The 18,527-nt window shown below is 37.2% G+C and overlaps 1 protein-coding gene across 1 annotated transcript; it reads right to left on the minus strand.

Moving 5' to 3' along the window:
- Window positions 1–149: 149 nt before the first annotated feature.
- On the minus strand, window positions 150–18,129 carry LOC134748936 (uncharacterized). The gene is made up of 7 exons (XM_063683806.1): window positions 16,427–18,129; window positions 9,285–9,544; window positions 8,775–8,888; window positions 7,015–7,100; window positions 5,721–5,841; window positions 4,658–4,836; window positions 150–3,965 (listed from the first exon to the last, which is right to left on the minus strand). Exons 1-7 carry the CDS (start codon window positions 17,376–17,378, stop codon window positions 3,749–3,751), a joined length of 1,929 nt encoding a protein of 642 aa, XP_063539876.1. The 5' UTR covers window positions 17,379–18,129; the 3' UTR covers window positions 150–3,748.
- Window positions 18,130–18,527: the final 398 nt, after the last annotated feature.

Here is an 18,527-nt window from a genome sequence, read left to right on the forward strand (position 1 = left end):
TCATGTTTCCGATTCAGGCCACAAGATGGCAGACCCTCTAATGGGCTGTAGGGGCGCGCGTCAGTTGACAATGTTGACATATTTGGCGGTCAAACGTCAAACGTCGACGATAAGCCCTGTGGATAAGCCATGGAAATTACAACAAATAATTATAAAGAATCCTTTTATTTTTTAAATACAGAATCGACTCACAAACGACACGTTTAATGTGTAGAGCTATTGCGTAAAATGCAATTTACAATTGATAAAAGTTAAAACATCAAGCGCAACCCTAGAGGCTCAATATAATCAAACAAAATCAAATAAATCAAACAAAATAAAAAATATGCAACAAGTTTATGTTGAAGTTAGTTTTTATGTTTTTATCGTAGAAATTGTGACAGTTGGCGCATAGGGTTGCGACTCGACGATATAACATATCAAATAGACTTAGGCTATCATAAATAAATCGGCTCAGATTTACACAGCTCTATTCCAAAATATATTATAATTACTCCTTACTAATAAAAAATTATATCAGCTATTATGTACATGGTCACATATTGAATACTGTTTATTTGCTTATGATGACTATTATGCTAAAGCAATTTTGTAGTAAGTAAAAAATAGTAAAAAATTAACGGGTTTATTGAGTGACATTGGCAAAATTTACAAAATCATTTAACAAATTTTCATGCGGTTGATGGTGAAGAATTGCTGCGGTTATTTATTTATATTTTTAAGGCGAAGCATTATTTTTCTTTATACAGCGACAAGGCACATCAATTTTTCAAAAATGTATGTGACTTCCGCAAATTAAGCACTATTTACACTAGTCAGAATACTGCTCGACGAATTTAGACTCAGCTAAATGCATTACTTATCCAGCACTCGTAAAAGTGTAAATGGCTTTAAACATGTATTTATACACACAGAGCTTGCTAGCCTCTAAAAGCACACATAGCATGTAGTTATATTGATAATTATAATGTAAATTTAAATAACTAGTACTAAACAATATTTTTACTGGGTTTAGAAAAAGTGGCAGTGTGAAAATTATTATATACATTTTATAAACCTTCTGTACAATACCAGCAACATATATTATATTCATGTTTACCTTTCTAAATCCTGATCTACCAAGTGAGATAAGTATTATTGAACTAAACCATGATATACAAAATTCAGCATAGCAATATTGAAATGTTTAAACTACATTGTACATAACAGGTATAAAGATACAGCCAGGTATAACCTAGGATTATCTTCCATAGTGTTATTTCTTTAATATTAGTAAGGAGACAATTAGTTGTAGACGATAAGTGCCTGTACAAACCAGGGATGTCAACCCAGCCTAATTTGATGATGATGATGATGATGTCCTCCCAGCCCAATTTACCATTTATTTACCGATATAACAAATGACAGATGTCTCTATAAAAGGTCACCAAAGTTATAAAAAAACCATCAATTTCTTTTTACCATTGAATTTTCATCTTCATTTGTTACAAAGGTGAAGCAAGTGCCTGACTGAGTAGCCAATATCATTTCACTAAATTTTAATAGTATGTTACTCTTCGAAGGCCGCAAAATATGTGACACACTCTTATGGCTCTACAAATAAGATCGTGTCAGATATTTTCGCGGCCTTTGTTGTGTAACATATTATTGCAGTTGACTATACACTCAAAATGAGTGAGACTAGGTTACTTTATTAGAAAATTTCCATTGGTAATAACCCGTTTCCATTACTCTTGTGTGTTATTACCGATTATACTGTAAAATGTATGGCATGCCAGAAACATTGCTTTAACTTGCAAAAGCCCAAATTTATACATCACCAACATAATAAATGTTGAATTTGTATCAGGGATAATGCAGTTTCTTGCTTTTCAGGCAAAGCAATCTAGCTAAACTATACTAGATGCCCATCTACCCATTATAATCTAGAAATACTAACAGTCATATAAATTAAGTTGTGAATAGAAACTTTAAGGGTTGTAATACCTACATTGTAAGCCTATAGGAACCAACGTTCTGGATATACATTCCCTTATGGTAGGTACATTTAAAACTAATTCATTGCTCAAATGGCTAGTCAGAAGCACAATCGACGTTTTAAAACATGCAAGATTGCAATACCGCTTTTGATGATTATATATTGTGCTAGACAAATTTTAAGTCTATTTCACATGTTTAAATTTAAATCCAAAAGCTAAGCTAATTGCACTACAAGTAAATTAATATAAAATTGGCAGTTCAGCTAAACTTTTCTATTTTCCTAATATTTTATCTTCTTGACTGATTGCGAATAAAATGTAAATGCTGATTTGGAACACCACAAACTTTTAATGTTTGCAAATTAAGTTGAAACTATTCATATTCAAAAGAATTTTGAGATCAGATCTGATTTTAAAGACATTGAAAGTGGTAATGATAAAAAAAAGCAACACGCAGATTGATTATGTTGCAGAACTGCGATTTTTGCATTACCATTTTACTAATACATAGTTTATTATTCAGAAATTTAAAATTTACAGTTTAGTTTGTGGAGCTGAACCTAAATAAATATTGTAACATTTTAATTCAATTTGTTCTTATTAAATTTGTGAGTAAATTCGTTTAAACCTACTTGTGATGCCCAAACATTGAGTTAAAACCTAGAAATACAATACACAATATTATAAATATATTAATATGCTCTATTTAACGAACAGTATTCTAGAGTTTTCTAAATTTCATTTAACTAAACACATATTGCCCGATACAACAATTCTGCGTATTTGCAGTTCCAAACTAACTTATTAAATATTTACAAGAACTGTAAGAACTCAAAATAAACTCGCATACAAAACAAAACTCGATACAATCGTATCGGATCGTATGAAATAAGTAAAAATAAATTTCAGTCTTCTATTAAATAGTATCATTGCAGATGCTATAAGATCTGATTTACAATAAGAAGAGTATGATACAATATGTACAACTTATTGAAAATTGACAACGTCTAATGATATATTGATATAACTATATCTTAAAATCACTGGTAAGAAAAAAGGTAAACACTCGTCCATACGCCATATATAAAGTGATATCTATATTCTGAATCCTTTATATTAAAAAATTAAAAATCAATTTCAAACTCGAATTTACGACGAATTTATGTGGTACATATGCATCACTTATATGGCGTACTTGAGACCTGTGGTACCTTCCACTTTTTCCGTAAAAAAGTCCGCACATACACATAGGAAGCCCCATCACTTGTCTAGTCGTAACACTTACCATTACAGTCACTATCAGCTGAATCTGTTCCTTTCCAACACTAGGCACTTATACCTAAGCATATGTTTATTAATAGAAAATTTATTGCTATTAGCACTATAACACTCCCTCAAAAGTTTTCTGATGGAGAAACCAGTGTGTGTCCCTTACATATTTGCTTCAGCCCAATCATTGTTTTTTAATGTGTATGTACTTTTTTTCTCTGCTTATGTCAATTGGTTTAAAACTTTACTGTCATCAGGTTTTTAGACGCACTTCGGGACTTATGTACTGACCATATTTGCTCATATATTTGTGCTGCATGTTTTTCCCTCAGTACAGAAAATAAGACAAATGCATGACACGCTCCTTTCTCAGTGAGTGCAGTATCCATTATATTATGAAGTAACTTGTACATCAACTGTAGTATACTGGGCGCGTGCTGCGGCTCGTCGGCGGCCTGTCCCTCGGTCCTCAGGATGGGGTGGGGTGGTGGTGTGTGCGCCTAGTTGGCGCGGGCGCGCTTGGCGTGGCTGGCGGGCGGCGCGTGCGCGGGTCGGGGCGCGTGCTGCGGCTCGTCGGCGGCCAGGCCTGAGCGCAGCATGTACTTGAACTGCGGCATGTGCTGCATCACGTCGCGGATCTGCACTAGAGCCATGCCATTTTCGCCGGCGGCTGCGGATTTGCACTTGCCCGAGTTGCGGAGGACTTGCAGTTGCGTTCTGGAAACGAGGGGAGGTAAGTTGTTATTCCGACTATCCACGGTTTGAAAAGTAAAAGTAAGTTAAATTGTAAAAAAATAAGTTATGAAGTCAACGGTTTTTAATCCAAGTTGGCCTCTCAGTTAGTAAACCCAAAACCTTACATTTTAAAAAGTCAGTTAACAGTATTGGCCATTGTTTCTACCCAAAACTCGAGATGAAGATAAAATCAAATCAAAATGAATTTATTCATTATTTCTATTCTATTCTATACATGTACAGATAGATAAAATAACAATTTAAAATGCCACAATAATAAATTAAATAATAATAATAAAAAACATTTATTTCGAGTATCTGTGACTCATAAGTACATAATACATAAATAACTCAAACAAAAAAATATCACAAAAAATTAAAATTATTAAAAAACAAACAAATGCAGCTTAATAGTATTCTGATCCAAAAAAATACTTTAAAAACTGGACGAAATTAGTTTTGATATTATTTGAACGCCACGCCTATCATGTGCGGGGCTGCGGGGCTTCAAAGCGAACCTCGTCGGACGGAATGCACGAAGGTTAACATTAGGCTGTAGCCGCGCGCGTCAGTTCACGTCTTTGGCGGCCAAAGGGTTAATTTTGAAGCCTTGCCGAGGCAAGACATACTCACGACACAATCTGGAACATATATGCAAATTCAAATATACTCACGAGTTGGGCCGGTAAAGAGTGAGGCCAAGCGCATCAAGCATAGCTCGGCAAGTGGCGAGCTGAACACGAGGGAAGAAGTGGCTGGCTAGGTCCGGGAGTGTCATTAACAGCTCTGTGTACTGGTATGGCTTCGCGTTGATGCAGGGTACCATTGTGTTCTCCACCAGCGCTTTTTGAACCTGTAGATTGTACAACATTTTTAATGTTTTTTGTAGAGTAGACATTAAGAGGGAGAAAAGTGTGGTCATTAGGAGACACTCTGCTATGACTTAACTGCAATAAAAATATTACTTCCTTGTATACTCTAGCCAAAACAAGTCATGCTATAAAAATTAAGGTAAATTAAACTATATTTGTCATTAAATAAAACTACAATTTAATCAAATTGCAGCTTCAAATGCCGAATAAAAAAATTGCATGATCCGCTGGCTAAACTACAATCAAAGATAGATATAACTCCGTAATAGATGGATACAGTCTAAGGAAAAAACGTGCCTCGAAAATCACGAAAATTTGATTCTCGATCAGAGGGCGCCACTAGTTTTGGCCTACTCTCGTATAGAGGGCGTTGACGGTTTCGTTTGTTATTTATAATTTTAACGCATATCATTGAAAGAACATGGGTCAAAATCATATAAAAATAATTAATGCAAATAAAAAAATCATTTATCCATATTTAAATACAGTTTAACGTATTTTTATAAATCTTCATTTTTAGTTTTAAAGTATGTTGACGGCAGTGAATTTACAGCGGTTACAAAATTTACTATGACAGTACCACTCTATCTTATTATATCCTCTTTGACTACAATCAACGAAACTGAACATTCCGCCCACCAAAATAACGACATTTACAATAATAAAACTTCACTTTAATTGATACCAAACGGCAATTTTTACGCACATGGAAATTACGCCGATCAATTTTTTGGTGTATTCCCATTTGTCCCCGCCTCCTGGACGGCGGCGGTCTCGTGGGGCGGAGACAAATGGGAATACACCCATTTGTTCGCAGCGTGTGCCGCTGTGGGCTTTAGTTTGAATACATATTATATTTGCTTACCTTATACGGCGTATGGTTGCCAGTAATACTGATTTCTGTTATCGGCGTAAGCCGTTTGCGATTGTCCACGGCGTGAGAGGTTGAGTGGCCATTCATCGACCCGGTCACTTGCGGGGGTACACTGCAAATTATACTTTATTATTAACCTGATTAAGACTGTTTATTTTTTGCTAGTGCATTTTGGCATTTATTATGTCCTCAAAGTTGAATGTACACATTTGCTTTGATGGATTAAGATAACTTCTAAAAAAACCTTTACTTTTTTTCCCTTAAATTAAATAAGCATGAGTGTAAATTTAATCTATTTTGAGCCGTATTTGTCATTCGGTAGGTCAGTTCATTATAAAGGACTTTTACTATCCACCCATTAGTAGAGTTTTAGACTATCAACTTTAAAAAAAAATTGTTTGCAACTTTGTACGCGGCAATATATTCCAAAGTTATCGAAATCCAGCATAAAATACAGAATAAAGATTTTTTTGGAGATAATTTCTAGTTGAAAATAATGACATTGATCTATTTGAGAACACAATATTAATATTTACCGCACAAGTATGATTAGACTATTTTGGATTTGACCTCTAGACATGTTCACTTCTGGCATTCAGATAACCCTATTGCCAAATGACATTAGAAAAAGATCGTGCAATAAATAATAATAAAAAAATATATATTAACCTTGTCTATTGCAGACGTTTCAGTGTCAAGACAATGGCGAATGGATAGTATTTAAGAACAGTCTTTGGATTAGATTTATGGAGCATCTGACGTTAAAATACAAAACATTATTGTTTATTAATAAAATGATGTTTGGTCTATATCTCACAATATAAACAAATAGTATAAGATCAAGTAGGTAGTATGATGCAATATGACATGAGCTTTCATGTTTATGATATTTTTTATGGAAAAATGTATGACGATTGCGTCATTTCATCTCTACATAACTTGCGCTAAAACATACATAGCGCGATATAAAATCGAGTGATGTAAATATATTATCATGAAAGTAATGTCCATAAAGTACCAACATAACCTACCAAGGTTGACAATTTAAACATGTAATCAGGTCTTTCTATCAAAAAGTACTACTTGGCCAATTGTAAAAATTAAGGAGAGAAATTGACGTAACTCGAATAGGTTTTTATTTTGAGCTGAACAATCTTAATAAGTACGTACTATTGAGTCGTGTCATGAATTAGTTTTAGCCCAATGTGTGTGAGAGAGAACGCAACCGTCACATTCACACAGGCTGTCCATATAGTAGTGCTACATAAATGTATAGAATGCTCACTTCATAGTAGAGGTGTTCGCCGTGCTCCTTACGAGAGGCGGCGGCGGTTGCTGTCCCATCGCCATTGTTATTGCACTGTTCGGAAACTGGAATAAATCATAAAAACAAACATATTTTCAACCGACTACTAAAAAGTTTGTTCCCTCGTAAATAGATTTAAAATATTTTTTACTGAAACTTCAGTTGTAATAATGTTTTACTAACAAGTTAGTTTTTTACTTGACATGGAAAAGGAGTATACTGTTTATAAGTCAATAAATACATTGTGTAATAAAAGTGACAAACTAGACATTGCTGATAAAAAATTTACCATGCAGAAAAAAAAAAAAAAAAAAAAAAGTGTGAAAGACGATGCATTTACTGAGAAACACGTGACTGTAAGAAACATCTAATAGGGTAAACCTACCTATTTGTTGGCACGCTTTCCATCTAGGATAAAGTTCTTTGTACGCCATAATGGTGATCAACTGAGCATCCTTCAAAAACTAAGCACCTAACGTTTTTCTTTAATACCGAACGATCCGGTGTCAATAAATAGGTGGTTTACCCTATTATTTAATACCCTTATAAAGTATTATTTTTTTAAATTTAATAAACCTTGACGTTACAAATCTGGAAGAGCCTAAGCCGCTCATTTCCTATTTGCAAGCCAAACAACGACCTTCTGAATTTAATTTTGTTCCTCTTTGCCGAGTTGCTGACCCGATATCGCGTCGATGGAAAGGGACAATATTCCCTAATTACTTACACATTAGCCCTAACAACTCTTTGAGCAACCGCATAAAAACGTAGTGGATGAAACGCAACGTAACCGCGAGTAGTTACGAAAATAAACGTTTTTCGGTAACCATTTCCGGTTCCTGAACTCAGTTACAAGTGTTACAACATAGCACCGATAAAAGAAAATAATAATATCGCAACTTATGACATTGCTACATGGATTGCGACAGCGTTATGTAACTTTTATAATAATTTTCCCGTATATATGAACATTATAAACAATTTAAATAATTATATAACCTATTACATAATTATATTCGTACTCGTAGTCTGCAAGCTAGAAATCGCGCTATAGCGACAAGACCGTCTCGAGGCTAGTTACCTCTATCCTCTACTTTTTACCCGATTTCTATAAAGCAAAGAGATGACTATTTCAGTTAGATTTTTCAACCTTCGTGTCTTGTATTGTTTAATTGCTTTACAAAATAACTAATTGTTTTCCTCGTTCGTTTACACGAACGTCACTGGAAAACTATCTATTCGTCATTAAATTAGGTACGTCAAATTGTAGGAATTACAACTGCAATTCAATCATCAAACATCGACATTTAAGGTGCTATTTCCTGATTCAAAGACGGACCCTATTCCTTTGAAACAGTTTTGGAATTAACTAAATTACGCAGCGTACTACGTAGGCGAACAACACGCGAACGCGATGCGAAGCGATGCGGCGCGGGGTGAATCAATCATTTGATACCTATTTTAGTGTCCTACGTGGGCGATCTCGTTGCGAAGCGAACCCAAACGCCGTGGGCCCGCCGCGCCGCTTCGCTTCGCGTTCGCGCGTTGTTTGCTTACGTAAGACGCAGCGTAACTGGACGGATCTTGGCATACTCTACGATGTCAGGAGCAAAACCTTAACGCCTTGGCCACAACATTACGCAGTGGCGCTGGCGAGACCATGCGTGAGAGTGAGACGCCGCGATCCCACCTTTGACTCCCACTCATGGCAAGAGACAGAATTGTAATGTTCGTCTCACCTGAACATTTCGTTGGTGCTGTTGCGCGCGGTGTTGCGGCATGGAGGCCGCGGCGGCGGCGATTGCCGCGTTGCTGTAGCGCGCCGCTGCTTGCGCTTGAGCGGCAACTTGCGCCTGCATAAGAAGAGGATCAGTTTACATTTTAAGCTACATAGTTTCTATAAAACAGTCCACACATTGTAATATTCAAAAGAAAGAAAAGAAAGAGCGTTCAGAGTTCCAGACCTAGCGCATGCATAACATATTTGCACAGCACGCGTACAGTGCGACACTGCTTCTCGATAGGCGCGCTAGCGATGCATTCGCCCGATCTGAACATCCTGAACACACCTTTTCAGTTATTTAGGCCATCATTTATCTCCTCCATCTCCATTATCTCATTTATAAGGCTTTATTGGCCTCCACCATCAATTAAAACCACCAAAGGAAGGTACTTGCAAAGTTAGCTGGCACCTTCATGGTAGGTAAGGGTGACCATAGTGAGGATAGCAGATTTGAACTCATGCTAACCTGCGCCAGCCTCAGCACCTGCTGCGTCTGAGCCTGCGTGAGTGTCCCAGGCAGACTCCACCCACTAGCCAACGCCTGCACCGCCGCCGCAGATATACCCGCGTGCGGCATCTGCATAGATGACGGCGCGTGGCGCTGAGCGTTAGGCCGCCGGCCTCGGGTGGAGGCGCCCGAGAGGCCGACGCCGGCGCCTTGCGCGACTACGCCTGGGGGCGGCGCTGGAGGCGCTCGTGTCCATTGGCCTCCGCTTCCTATTGAACCTGGAAGAATAAGGGTAAATGTGATTTCAAATTGCCAACATACTACCTCTATTTATTTAAGTGTAAGACCGCCTTTCTTTCTTTGCGGGAAATGTCCAGTATGACATTTGTACAGCTCAATGCACAACTGCACACACACGCCCACTGCGGGGTTAAACGCGCGCACGCGCCGGCCCGCTAACGCCCGCCGCACGCACGCTCCCGCCGTGTGTGTTTAAAGATACGTTCAGATCTGGCGACACCAAGTTGTTTGTAAGAAGCTGCTCGAGGGCATTTCGTATTACGATGTGATTACGACGCGTGTTATTTGCAAATGGAGCGCTAACGGCGCATATGCCTACCGCGAAAACGAAATTCCGTTATCTGGCTCTCTATCGCCCTTGCGGAGACGAGCGATAGAGGCAGATAAAGAAACTTCAATTTTCGTTGTTCCCGGTAGGCCTATTGGACACATCTTCAGATCAGACTGGAATATGCAAGTGTAAACCGCGTTGCAAGTATTAGGGCTCCTCTACACGATGGCTTAGCGTAGGCCAGTATAAGGGACACAGCTATGCGGTGGAATGAGATAGCAATATCACTCGCTCCCTCTAACGCATAAATGCGTCCCTTGGACTGGCCTACGCTGGGCCATCGTGTAGAGGACCCATTATACTGGTAGTAAATCATATCATTTGACGCTTTGATACCAATATTTAACGTAATAACTAACTGATCGGAACCCTTAACTCGTCACTGGTGTATCTTTGCAGTAAGTTTTTCGCAATGTCAGTTTAAATTAAATAATATATTGCGTTGCGGAAGTTTTTTTGCAAATGCAAACGCGGCCTTGAGACAATAAAATGAAGTACACTTTCAGTACATGACACTTTACCAAACCTTGCGTGACCGTGAAAAACACTAATAAATGAAATTAATTATAATTTATAATATGTAATATCTATCGTTAGCGAGTCATATCAACATGTACGTTATATATAACTACAACTACATGTACTACTTACAATTATACATGCACGCATGAACTTACTATACCCAAAGAGTTATTAATAGTACAAGAGGTATAAAGTGTAAGAAAACTTCGTACTTCGAATTTCACAATTTGCGGTAACCTGGTAATAATCAAAAGTTGACCTTTGACAATGAGGGCTAACGCGTATGAATTCGCCGCTAGGGGCGCTAGTGTAGATGGTGGTCTTTTCCATAGTTCGAAATGTCACTTGTCACTTCAATGACTGACAGCAGTTCTTTAGTCTTTTGGACCACCATCAACAGAGGCGCCAACTGGTGAGCAAAAACACGATAGCCCTCATTGAGTTACCACCTTACTACAAAACATGGCGCCGCGTATAGCGCTATCTAGTTAGACTTTTAAACTCGTGGGCACGATTTTTTCATACAGTTTACACCTCTTTTACAGCCAATAACTCTATACTGCTATAAATTACTTACTCTTTCAAGCCATTCATGCAAACGATTTTTCCATACACTTTACACCATTCATGCAAGTAATAATAAATCGCATAATCTGAGTGATACCTATCCTATTAGGTATGTAAAAGGCCCGAGGTATGGGCATTGGGGTAAACCCTGGGATCTATGGCTATTATGGCTCAGAAAATGATTTTTTTCCTTTTGCCCGATAATAATATTTGTGTCACGTAATTGTTTGCTGATTATGGGAAAAATTGTAAAAAAATTATAACATCAATTTTCACTGAAAAATCAGTGTTAGAAGTTGCACAGGCTAAATCATATTTATGTCAATATATAATTTTCAGCAAGAGATATATGAAAAATCTTACTGACATCAGAAAGGTACACTATTTGTAATACACCTATGATAAAGTTTTTAAATATAAAATAATTACAAACCCCGAAAAAAACGTCCAAAATCACATACTAAAAATATTTTGTCTAAAACGAATGTAATTTTTATAAATAAAAATATTGCGTAGATTAAATACCCCTTAAATGCATGATTAAATTAATTAATGTAATATAATAAATTAATTAATTAAGCGTATTATCATTAATTATGCATCATAATTGCTTTGTATACATTTGGCAACAATATGCATTTAAGGGTTAATTTCAATAAATCCTCCTATTCTATCCCGTTGCATCGCAAAAAAGTAGGAAATGGTACAGCAACCATCAATACTTGTTAACCTACAATACAAACCAGGACTCAGAACCGGTATTGAAATACTTGTTAATATCGTTCCAAAACCGTTATAGTTAAAAGTTCTACTTTATTTAGTATCTTTATTTTCATTCTAGAAAAACGAAAGATGAACTTTTTTTAAAAATGGTATCTCAATACAACAGTTTTTTAACTGAAAACGGAAACGATCGTTTTTGTTCCCGGGTGAATGAACGAAAGCGTTTTCCGACCCCTGATCCTGATATAGGTACTTAAACTGTCACATTGGTGAAATAGGGGCCAGTAAATGATAGCAAGCCATCATAGGTAACTAATAGAAAACCGTAATCCATCACTATAGTTGAAGCGGACAAGTCCATGGCCTCTTTAAGAGAATAGTAAGTATAAGTAAGGTCATTCGCGCCAAATATGTATAAATAAGTCATATCAAAAGAGACGCAGCTGTTATATAGGGGATATACCGGTAATCATGTTACTATCCTATTCTAACAAATAAGTGCATCCAGTTCAGCTGCCCGGCTCTATTATGTGCCGTATAGACAAAGCGGGGCCAAACACTTTTTTCTTCGTTCTCATCAGGCATATGCCAAGGTGTCATAAATATTTATTATTACGCTGCAAATTAACGTTCCTCAACATTATTGTATAGTTAGCAGCAGAAATTGCTAAGCAGCCATGCACATGCACTATGCAGTGAGCCGGAGCCGTGCAGCGGTCCGCACGCAGTGTGATCGGGCCTTTAAGCTTTAAACGAAGGTCAAAGCGATTGTCAACATAATATTACCGAGACTTAAGCATCAATGTGGAAGCGTGGTGGTGGCTTAGAACAATGATGAGTAAAGATATTCTGTCTGGATGGAAATTAACAGACTGTATTCGGAATTCATTTATTGCAGTCGTATGGGATTTACAATCTATTCTGGATTCTGGTCCGTTAGTAAATAGGTATTATATAATGTCATGACCTTAATAAGTGGAAAAATCTCTCACAAACCGTGCAAAAAGGCGACGGAGGCTTAATAAAGTGCAGTGACCTTCATTTTCCTTTTAGCCTTGTTCTCAATTATTTTGGGGTCAACTGTTAAGGTGGGTTTAGACTTGAGGTAACTACTAGATAATAAAAACTTTGTCATGACGGATTGACAACACTGTCCGTTAGGACCTGCAAACGGCCGTTTACCGCGGAAAACTTTTAAGGCCAGAGCACACCAGCAGCAAAGCACGCTGCATGTCGTGCGCGTGCGGTGATGTTGGTGCCGGCGTGCACACCCACCACGTCACTAGGGAATGCAAATCGGTTATAACCGATTATTATAACAAAATCTCATAACTGATTATTAGAAACTCGAATAACCGTTGTTTTATAAACTGGAGCTATATAAACTAATAAAATTACAGACCTAGATATACCTCATGTCATTGTACTCGTATGTGCCAAGTTTCATTACAATCCAACATCCGACACGTAGTTTCAAAATGAGAACGAAACTCCGTTTGTACGGGAAGGTGAAATTCGGCCGATCTTGCCGGGGACTCTATCTCTTCACTAAGTTGCGTTCCTCATCATAGCTGTAAATGGCGCTGTTGACGTCAACTTTCCGTCCTTCCGTGCGCTCACTAGATGGCGTTACGGTGTAAAACAATAGTAGATTGTGTCACAAGGGAGCAAAATGACATATTTACGGCGAGGGCGTACAATTGAATCCTAAACGAAGCGAAGGATTCTATAATAGAATCCTGAGCGTAGCGAGGGATTCTAACATAGAATCCTGAGCGTAGTGAGGGATTCAAGTGTTAACGCCCAAGGTGAAAATAATTTTGCTACCATGTGACACATACTGCTTTTCACATCACCTATGAGGAAATTACATACTAACATTAGGTTTCAAAACATTATTCTTTTAAGCAAAGATCGATACGGACAAAGTGCCAAAAATATGTGTACACGACCTTAGTATCGGTACATACTTCTGGCACTTTGTCCGTATCGATATTTTCAGACGTGACTGTAGTGACAAATTAAAAGTACCTACAGCTCATAATTATGCACCTAATATCTTTTCAAAAACAGCAGCAAACAACTAAAATGATACAATGAAAATCAAGTACATTATTTTTGTAGATTTTTCTGATAACAAATTAGCTCTTACCCCTTTGAACCAAATCTTCGGAAGAACACTATGAAGACTGCTATCACTTATATTTATTATTATTAGTGTCGTTACCGGGATGCTGCTTAAAACATCTGACACAGATGAAAAGGCCTATTATTATTGATTTAAACTAAGTATTTACAAATTTATACAGAATACAGAACCGCATAATGCTTTGTCAAATATTTGTACAATTTTTTTTAAATATAAACTTTTTAAATTGCATAGACAAGTATGGCTGCGTTTAAGGAGACCTAAAATGTCAAAATGAAAATTAAATTATTAAACTAAAGTTTTTTTACGTTTCTTTGTAAATATTACGCTAATTAATTAATTTACTTAATTTAAATATGATATTAATTAATTTAAAATACGTTAATTACATAATTACATTTTTTGTTTACAATTATAACAAAATATTATTTAAGTTAGAAAAATTGTATGCACGTAATCGATTATAAGAAATTGTAATCGATTATCTGCATACTAATTTCATATGTCTTTGTGTCAATATTTCATACTGGCAACAAAATGTCCTTGAACAGAAAAGTGCCACTTTGATCCCTCCTAGCAGGGAAGAAAAGTTCCCTTTTCGAATAGGTGATGTGAAAAGATATTTGTTACAGTGAGTCTTGCAAGCATTAGACAACATTGTTGATAAAGGCTGCAAATTTTTAAAATGTACGGACAAAAGGGTCGATCTCTCATACAAAATTTTGAATTTCGCGCCTTTTTGCACTTATAAATTGGTTTACCAGAATATAATACATATTTGTATAATATCGCAGCTCGTCTTAATTTAATTAGGCTTACTGTACAAAAATGACAACAAATGGAATTTTCGTTTATGGTTTACAGATTGATAGTCTATAATTGTTTACCTTTCCCCATGAACTGATCTTTTATCAAGTTTTTTGTGAACCCAATTACTAGGACTGTTAAACTGCATGTTCAGATATTTTTGAGCACCTTGTACGCCTATTTGATGGCGACTGGACCCTTTGCCTATATTATTATTTCATTGTAGTTTTAGCCTGTGACAACGGTTACATTTTTGAACTTTTGAAGCACATAAAAAATTTTAGTGGATATTTAAGATAGTTTGTTTTGGTGACAATTTTTTCCTCCAGTATAAGGTAAAAAGTATGTTATTTATTTTCTTTACAGATGAATACTTTGGTAAGTTACCTTATAAATCACCCGTTTGCATTTAAACAAGAATGTAGAACAGTGCTATAGCATAAAAAAATCTTTTAAAAAGCTCAATAGTAAGGCATTATAAACCATGGGGGAACTGGTGCAGTGCATAGTTAAATATGCAAATTTACATTCATTATTGACCTGCTAGGGGTTAACCTGTTTGTAATAAATTGCAAATAGATTATACATCAATATGTAGGGCATAACATAAATATTTAAACAAAGATTAAAATGTAATATATTATTTCATGGAAATTTAATTAACTTAACAAAGTAATTGATTATAAATAATAATTTTGTATTTATTTTGTAGATTATAGTTAACACAAAAAAAAATTAAAATGAATGGAGGCTGCTTGCACAGATGAAGGTTAAGTTGACTGGTAGAGATAGAGACAGGATATTGAAATTGGGGCTATTTACAGATTTCAGGCTTCAAAACAATAGGGGTTTTACGCGAAACTCTGCGTAGGTGGCGCCACTACCACAATCTACACTAGTCACTAGTCCTCTATTTATTGCACTTAACCATATTAATAACATAATTTTACATAATCCCACTCTTGACATATTCTCGCAATCAGAACCGAAATTCCTAGCCACAGCAGCCCGCTACCTAGAATCAATATCCACGCCCACAACTATTAATATTAATTAATTTAGTGATAAGCATAATATTTTAGTTTTAAGTACATATATGTTTATAACCCATAACTTGCATGTTTGGTTTAACTGTAAATGTAAAGTAGGTTAATAAATAAAATAAATAAAAAAAAATCTGAGGGTCTATCGCGAAACAACAAAATCGCAATTTCGTTATCTAACATCTCTGTCACACTTGCATATTCCACCGATAAAGAGGCAGATAGCGAAATTTCGGATTCGCGTTTCCCGGTAGGTCCTCTGCATCAACATCATATTTTATATTATCTCTGAAAACTTGTCAAAAACCTGTTAAAGGTACAGTATGTATAAGTTAGTCTATGGTTTACTAAAAGGCTAGTGCTGCACTCTGGTGGCAGAACATTGCAGTAATATCCCCTATTGCCCAGAAACCTTTAAATCCTGCACTTACAGATAGCTGGACTTCACACGATTAATTAAAATTATTAATTTTAACACAAAATGAATAGAATAATTGAAGTATTATCGATTGAATTATTTATAACTTATTTACTCATTTAAATAATTTGAATTGAAACATAAATACCCCTCACGGGGTCCATGTGGAACTACCGACTTTGTAATACCTATAATACCATGGTTGCAATAAATAAATATGAAATATAAATATTGTAAACACTACTCTAATAAGGTTATTATTTGATATTATAATGATCAACATGCATAAATGTAACACACCTTTAGCAGAAATGAGGAGCTGCGAGTCCACAACTTTGTTTGGCCAGTATTCCTCGAACTCCGTCCCTGGCGGGAAGTAGCTCTTGATATCCGACAGGCTTATCACTGAGCAAGTCTCACTAGCAAACAGTTCATTCCGGATGCCTTGCACTTTACAACAGAACTTCAAATATGACAAATCCCAACCCTTCAACTGGTCTGCTTTCAATTTAAGATTGTCTGTTTCACCTTCAAAATAGAATAAGGGCACGAACTTCTGTCCGTCTCTCACTGTGTACGGCACTACTGACTCTTTGTTTATTCTGATGAACCCGCACTTGTCTTTACTATTTGTTGTGCCCCTAAGTAACTTATTGTAACATACATCTAAGAAGTTATAAAATTCATAAGCGTCTGATAACCGAACCACAAGGTCCTTTTGTGTAAAGGCATCTCTACCGAACTGGCCGTCACAATGCCTGCTGTTTATTTCGTTTAGAAGCCTCGCTTCTATCTCTGTTATGTAGTAACTCCTTATACAGGTGCAAGAGTAAATGTCTGCATGAAGGTAATTCAGGTACTTGTTTAATAATTTAATTTCTACCATTCTGACGGCCACGTATTTCTCCCCGGACCGGTAGATGTAGGGGATGTGACACTTTCCCAGCATGTCCCAGCCGAAGTGGCCTTTCCAGCTAGCTTCGTCCGGGGCCGGGGTCTTTTTTTCGGGGTCAACGGGCGGCCGTGTGTCGGGCGGCGCGCCGGTCTTGCGGGTGAGGAAGTTGAGGATGCCCAGCTGCCCACCGGAACCGGGCGGCGCCGCGCCCATTGCGCCAGGGCCAGGCCTGGCCGCCGCCACCGACGCCGCTAGAGCCTTCGCCTTGTTCGCCTCCACCATCTTCGCGGCGAGCTCCCGAATCTCCGCCTCATCGGGCCGCTCGGTCTTCACCTTTACCATCGTCGTCTCTGACATTTTAGCGGCCGGTAAATCCCTCTAAATAAAAAGGACACTTTCTACCTTTCAAGCCCGCAAAAACTTCGGGCTACATCCTGCCGCACCGCGTTGACAAATCTCAGTCAACATCTACGTAAACAATCCGCGACAGTACACTGATCACTTCACTATTATTTTGACAGTTAGGTAAAACACATGTATTTATTAATAATTTATCTAAATCACGGCCGCACACTCCTTGCACTATTTTACTTCTTTGAGTTCACTAAGGTCTCCGAGCGACGACCACCAGCCGACCGAACTTGTGCTGGAATACAGAGTTTATCGCAACTAGGACGTGTCTAACTTTTGAAAACCACTTTTTCGTCAACTCAAGAATCGAGGTAAATAAAATTTTGTAAGTTTTTTAAAATATATCCCACGAAAAACATTATTATTTCATCCACGCTGTGGTAGGTAGGGAACATGAAACCCAAATTTTGTGTTCACGAGGGAAATGCCCAATACCGTTGTGAAGTCTCGGGGGGAGTGCCGATTAATTCCGTACATTTTTCACCTTTTGGTGACTCAGAAGCAACAAAATGGCCGCCGTCGAGGCTTTGTTGGCCAATCAGGGACCAGCTGGCGGTCATACTAACTGCAAAACTTCCCGTCGATGACGTAGCGGCACTCCCCACGAGACTTGTTCTCAAGGTCTTTTCATTTAGTTCCTTAATTTACGAATTTATTTATAGACTAAAACGGCTTAAAAGTCATTAAAAACCATACATAAATATTTTACAAAATATATATTAAAAAGTTTGGCCCTAAAACAACTTTTAAATGCAAGAGAAACCTCAAAACTATCGAGTTCAGTAATAATAAAATTTATGAATGTACTTTTACAAAGTAGTCACCACATCAAGTCTCGGGAGGGTGATCGCTTGTTGATAAGTGTGTGCCTACGCAACGAAGTTATCAAAAATGAACTTTATATCGTATGTGGTAAGGTGCACGTGGTAAGGAGGGGTGTTAGACTTGAACTTTACGTCCTGGGTGTACCGAGACTTGCCGACGCGCGCATTCCTTGAACAATAATTCCCAGCATGAGTGAGCGAGACGGCAACTACTAAAAAGTAGATTTCAAATGTTTAGGTATTTTACTATGAACGTAAAGAGAACGTAGGT

Source organism: Cydia strobilella, chromosome 17 (assembly GCF_947568885.1).
Source record: "Cydia strobilella chromosome 17, ilCydStro3.1, whole genome shotgun sequence".
In the NCBI taxonomy this organism is placed as follows: domain Eukaryota; kingdom Metazoa; phylum Arthropoda; class Insecta; order Lepidoptera; family Tortricidae; genus Cydia; species Cydia strobilella.